The sequence below is a fragment of the Bufo bufo genome, chromosome 7, assembly GCF_905171765.1.
Source record: "Bufo bufo chromosome 7, aBufBuf1.1, whole genome shotgun sequence".
NCBI classification, from domain to species: domain Eukaryota; kingdom Metazoa; phylum Chordata; class Amphibia; order Anura; family Bufonidae; genus Bufo; species Bufo bufo.
Window position 1 is genome coordinate 222,731,511 of NC_053395.1, and position 6,703 is coordinate 222,738,213.

At 44.0% G+C, this 6,703-nt stretch overlaps 1 protein-coding gene across 1 annotated transcript; it reads right to left on the minus strand.

Moving 5' to 3' along the window:
• Positions 1-367: 367 nt before the first annotated feature.
• Positions 368-1,422, minus strand: LOC121008624 (C-X-C chemokine receptor type 2-like). Its single transcript, XM_040441284.1, has one exon. The coding sequence runs from the start codon at positions 1,415-1,417 to the stop codon at positions 368-370; it is 1,050 nt and encodes a 349-aa protein (XP_040297218.1). The 5' UTR covers positions 1,418-1,422.
• Between the last annotated feature and the right edge of the window lie 5,281 nt (positions 1,423-6,703).

The following is a 6,703-nucleotide window of genomic DNA, read 5'->3' on the forward strand; positions in this document are numbered from 1 at the left end:
TATGTATTATATATTTTATTATATAAATTACTGGATTAGAAATGATGACCTGAAGTGTTGGGGGAAAAAAATGTTTTTATAAAATGTTTAACATGAAAAGTTGATTTAATCGAGTAATTTTCTGACAATACATTCTTCTTAATAAAACAAAATAACCTGTGCAGGTGTTTACACGGATGAATGCACACGGTATAGTCCATGTAATAAGCCTGCATGTACTCTCCCCTCCAATATCCGATCCAGAGGTCCAGCCTATGATTTATCACAGTCCATGATATTAGCTCCTTTGACTTTAGTGCAATATTTGTGGCCTTTTCTCTCGAGAAGTTCTAGAAAGGAGCGTAGATCCAAAAGTTCATTACCAGCTCTAGATTGTGGTGGATGTATGAGCCGATGAGGACATGACGGAGAGACTCCGGCCATAACTAGAAAGTCTGTCCTTACTGATAATTCCCTTGTTGGCGAGGATAGTCAGGAAACTGTGTCGAAACTTGTGTCCTATGAATGCATATAGAATTGGGTTAATACAGCTGTGGGTGAAGCCAAAAACTTCAGTGATGTACAGAGCGGTGTCCAACTGATTTCTCAGTAAGCACGTTTCTTTGATATGTTTTTTCCTCATGAGGGAGTCCACCATGACGGTGATATTGTGGGGAAGCCAGCAGATCAGGAAGACCAAAAATACAGCAAAGATGACCTTCATAGCTCGTTGCTTCTGGCTATTTCTGGTCTTAATAAGGGTCTTAATGACAAAGCCATAACAGAAAAGCATAATGAGCAACGGTATGAAGAACCCCATCACGTGGCGTCCAATCCTAATGATGAGCAACCAGTCCTCGGTATTTTCCTTCAGGTTCTCATGACAAACATTTCCTCTCTTGTAGGACACAAACACATCTCTAAACCAAATGGTTGGAAAAGAAAGACCAAATGAAATGATCCAGATGCCGATGGTGATAATCTTGACCAAATGTTTCTTCTTTGTAAAGAACTCGGTGGCATGGACGATCGCCAGATACCGGTCTACACTTATACAGGCCAACAAGAAGACTCCACTGTAAAAGTTGACTTCTTGCAGTATGGAGACGATTTTGCACATAGCGATGCCAAATGTCCACTCTCTGCCTTTGTATGCAGCCCAGAAGGGGAGCGTTATGGAAAAAAGGAGGTCAGCAAGGGCCAGGTTCAGCAGGTAAATGTCGGTGGACGATCTCTTCAGCCTGTTGTAGCGCAGGACAAGAATCACAAGGCTGTTGCCGACTACGTTGAGTAAGAAAACTGTGGAATAAATTACGACAACTACGTATTTATTGACGGGTGATGAAACCGGGCACGGGGCGGCATCGATTGGTGGGATGTAGGTGTAGACATCTGTGGAAGCGTCTGGGTAATCGTCGAAGTCGAATTTTATACTCATGTTTGTCTTCTGAACCTGCTAAGAAAGATAAATATATATTTTACTAATCCCATTAGATGGGTTTTTCCATTCTCTAAGGATCTTTGAACAGTACCCTGCAGAGTGCAAGAGATCGAAACTCAACACTTTGGAACCAGATTACCACCGGCATAATGGAGGCACCAACCAAAGAACGCAATATGGAGCAGTTGTTCAGATGCCGGTGCATCAGTTCATCTTCATCCTGAAACATTTGGCCAAAGCCTTGTCATGGTGTGAACTAGTGTTGAGCAAATTGAAGTTGACGAAGTTGTCACAAATCCAAATTTCCTGATGGTTCGTGGTAAGGAATCATATTTTTTTTCTAAAATGGCTGCTGCATATGTTGCAAAGTGAAATTAAGAAGTCCGGGAATGAGGGAGCACCAATAATCCCGTGCAGCCAGCCAATCAGCAGATAGCCAGCCCCGCGTGATGTCACAGCCCTATAAAAAGCCTCATCCTGCCCGGTCTCCACCATTTTACTGTGAACTAGTGCAGGGAAAGATGTGACAGGTGTTAGGGACAGTGATTAGGAATGACTTTAATCGTAAAATTTTAGTTTTGAACAGTTCAGGGACAGCACAGGGAGAGTTTAGGGAGATAATGGGGGAGACTTTATCCACACTATAGGGAGAGTGCAGGGGCGCATAGATAGTCCCCCTTGGTTAACAGATAAGCCATTCTATTACATCTTGCTGCACTAATTTGGGTAAAAAAAAAGTGGTCAAATACTACTGCTATTGTGGTGCCCACATTGTTTTGTATATACGTAATTCTATAAAGCCTTGATTCTGTAATTGGGGTGAAATAGCACTCTATATATATTTTTTTCATGTATTTGGTTTTACACCTTGTTTTTTACATAAGTAATTCCATTAGGCTTTGATTCTGTAATTGTAGTGAAATAGCGATCTAATTCTACTGATTTTGTGGTGTTCACATTGTTTTATACAGAAGTAATTTCATTAGGCCTTGTTTATGTTGTTGGGGTTAAATAGTAGTGTGATACTACTGCTTTTGGCGTGTCCACATTGTTTTGTTTTTTTTGTTTTTTTTACATAAGTACGTTTCCACCCGTTGGAACTCCACCCTTCACAAGTTGGACCGACTATATGAGTAGAGGAAGGCCGTAAACAATTTCTTGATGATGCAGGCGGACAGGAGCACTCCCCTGGGTAACTTCGATGTTAGCCAGTGGCAGCTCATGCATGACACCTGCCATTTGCCCAGGCCCTTTTGAGGAGGCCACTTTGTCAGTCGCCAAGACTACGGGATGAACAACGTAATTCCACTGCTTCATGTCCTGGAGCAGATGCTGAGAAATCTGGCTGGCCAGGGGACAGGAGAAGTGGCGCCTACATCTCATGGCCACCTGAGCCCTGTGGAGGAGGAGGACGACATTCACGCACAAGCAATGTATACAGAAATGGGTGGTTTATCTGCACAAGTGACAGGAGAGGAGGAAGGCTAGGCAGATGACCCTGACACACTGTGGCAGTATGCAGTTGAGATGGAGGAAGGGAATCCCTCAGAGTCCCTTGTGCCAATGGCCAGATGCATGCTGAGTTCCTTGCGTAGTGACAGCCGTATTATCGCCATTTGGCAGAAAGATGACTACTGGCTCTCCAGGGTGCCTTTTTTCCACCTGCTGAAAGGGAGGATAAACTCATCTACTATCGAGACATCTTATGTAGTCAGTTGTGTGCCATTGTCCATCCTCATGAAGGTCTGACAGGGGGGCCCTCTGCGCTCACGCTCCTCTGCCAACTTAAGTCTAAAGTCTCTAATGAGCACTTTTCTTCACCCACCTACTGAAGAAACCACCCACCAGCAGCAGCAGGACATGGAGCAGAACCTGAAGCAGCAGGTGGTGGCATACTTAGACTGCACCCTGCCACCCCAGATCCAAGATCCCCTGAACTACTGGGCAGCCAAACCCGTGTTGTGGGCACAACTGGCCAAGTTTGGCTTGGACAAGCCTTCCTGCCTGGCCAGTAGTGTGGCATCAGAGCGGGTGTTTAGTGCGGCTGGGGGCCATAGTTACCCAAGAAGAACTCGCCTTTCCACCCAAAATACGGAGAGACTGACTTTTGTAAAGATGAATCAGGCGTGGATCAGCCAGGATTTCCACACACCAATGCCTGATGCATCAGACTAGGTCATCCACGGTGCCTCACCTAAACTTTGTCAAAAGAGACCGGTTTCTTCTGACTACCTGTTTCAGCTACTATTCTGATGCTGCCACCCGCCTGATGCCACACCTTCTGCCAGGTGCTCCTACTGGCACCCACCACTGCCACTGCTGTTGCCACCTTACCGTTCTGTGATGGGGCCACTATTCTCCCTGTTTGGCCTGGATGACATCACCATTTATTTTGCCCTTCTTCTGATTCTCCCTGTTTGGCCTGGATGACATTACCATTTATTTCGCCCTTCTTCTGATTCTCCCCGTTTGACCTGGATGACATCACCATTCATTTTGCCCTTTTTCTGATCTGCCCCAAATAAGATCCAAAAACTAAATAAGTGCAGGAGGTCGGCACAAAGCCTTCAAAGATGTATGATATCTTCAGCCTTAGATTTCCCCCCTGAGATCAGTAGCCTGAGGAGCGCATGTAAAAGTCTACTCTTGTGAACATCCCCCCCCCCCCCCCCAAAACAATGGAAGAAGTCTGCGTTTGGGTTTGTCCATCTTGGGGAAGACCTGCAGGGATAGGGCCCATGAGGTGGTTGCATAAAGGAGATACCATATGTATGATCTGTGTATAATTCTAATGGCCATATCCCAAAATAAAGCGGCTGGCATGCATCGCGGTGCCATATAAAGTCCACCGCAGGTCGATTTCTGCTGCTGATTTCTTACGCAGCATCTGAATCAAATTGCTGAAAAGTTCCACAAGAGTGCATTCACATGACCACATGGGTTTTGCAGTCCGCTAAATGCAGATACGCAAAAAATACGGATGACGTCCCTGTTGCATCCTTTTTTTTTTTTTTTGGCTAATCGATTTTTTAACAATGCTTATTCTTGTCTGCAAAATGAACAAGAATAGGACATGTTCGATCTGTTTTGCGGTTAGGGATATACATTTGCTCATTGCTTATTGAGTTTGAGGGTAAGAAGAGTAAAGTTTCTCACGTAAGGCATTGGTAAAATATAGAATCGGTGGTGGATAGACATCAGTGATCCCTACCGATCACTGTTTTCCCATCTAAACATCTATAGCATATCCATGGGATATGCTATACAGTAAATGTCCGCTAGGTGCGCTTTTTTAAAGTGCTGTGAGTGGTGTAAAAAAGTTAAACCTTTTGCGCAAATGAAGATAAACTCCTTCTAAAGTGTCAGTGGCGCTGCTAGGAAATATAATATCTCATCCCATGCAAAGTCATGCTCCAGGAAGCAGAGATCTTGGCTGCTGTATGACAGGATTAGGGCTAATGCACACGACTGTTGGCTGTTTTGCGGTACGCAAATTGCGGATCATAGCCGTGTGCAATCCGCATTTTGTGGAATGGAACATCCTGCTCCTAATAGAAGGTCTGTTAGTTAGCAGGCACTTTCCTGTGCCAAAGGTAGAGTAGCGGTTCCTTGACGAAGGAAAAAAAAAATGCCCGTGAGCAAACCCTCCATACATGTTTCACAAGCGCACTGGCTTCATCAGGGGAGTTTAACACAACCCAAACTCCCCTGATGAAGCCAGTGCGCTGATGAAACATGTAGGGAGGTTTAGCTTTTATTTTTATTTTTTATAGACAAGGAACCTCTACTCTACCTTTTGGCACAGTACAGTGCTTGCTAACTAAGGGTATTTTCACACTAGCGTTTAAGTTTTCCAGTATTGAGATCCATCATAGGGGCTCAATACCGGGAAAAACGCTTCAGTTTTGTCCCCATTCATTGTAAATGGGGACAAAAATGAAAGAACGGAATGCTCTTCGGTTCCGTTTAGTTGCGTTCCCAGACTGGAGAGCAAACCGCAACAGGTTGTATTTTGCTTTTCGTCCAGGGGATGCGGAGCAAGACCGATCCGGCAAGACCCCCAATGCAAGTCAATGGGGATGGATCCGTTTTCTTTGACACAATCCACCACAATAGAAAACGGATCCGTCCCCCGTTGACTTTCAATGGATTTCATGACTGATCCGTCTTGGCTATGTTACAGATAATACAACCGGTTCCGTTCATAACGGATGCAGACGGTTGTATTATCAGTTACGGAAGCGTTTTTGCTGAACCCTGCCGGATCCAGCAAAGACGCTAGTGTGAAAGTAGCCTAACAGACCTACAGAACCTACCTCACTCCAATATCCTATCAGCTGCTAGACGTGATCTGTACACAATAACAAAAGAACGACAGAGGTACCCAATAGTTTTAATGGATCACACTTCTATTTTCTTTTAGCAAAAATAGCAAAAGTTACGTTTTATCTCAATATGGGTGACCCTGTACAGGGGCTATTTTTTGGGTTATCAACCCTCGCATTCAGTTTTTGTCAAAATCCCCATGGGTTTCACCCTCTAGGGACCTCTTTTTGTTAGTTCAGCTACAATGTGGACACTGATGTTATTTGGATCCACACAACGCCCTCATGTCGAGGCTCACACACCTCAACCACAGCAGTTACTTTATGCACCCTGAGACTTTAGCTGCTTTTTCAGCTGCTACTTGGCATTGAGAGCCTTTGCTTAGCTCGCTGGACGCGCATATACCCACGTCCTCCTCACTTTATCTTTGTCATTCAATTTTGATCGCAAAATGTAATATATCATAAAACAGCTGAATAAAAACTAAAACGCACCATATTTTTTGGTCTACCTGATTTCTACCTGAGACCATTTATGGAGGAGGAATATGGGATGTCAGGCTTTAAAGAGTTAATGCTTATTAAGAGGAGAATGGACTGAATAAGATGTTGCCCCATAGACACAGACATTGCACAAAGCAGGTTCCTGACACATATGAGGAAAGTCACTGTTGCAAAATAGAAGGGGTTAATTTCCTATAAATTATTTGCTGTTTGGTTTCTTAATTTATAAGATAAATTATGACATAAATCAATCTGCGCAACTAAAGTAAATACAGAGGTAAAATGATTCACCCCCGAAGATCTGTGACCACCTCTTATAGCCCTGAGAACAGGAATAGACATTCACTGCTCGATGCCTCGATATCAAGAAAAGGAGAAACTCTGCAAATCTTTATCAAGAATCGCCTATAGTTTGTGTATACAGCTCCTGTGCAGACCTATGTGTCACCATGGT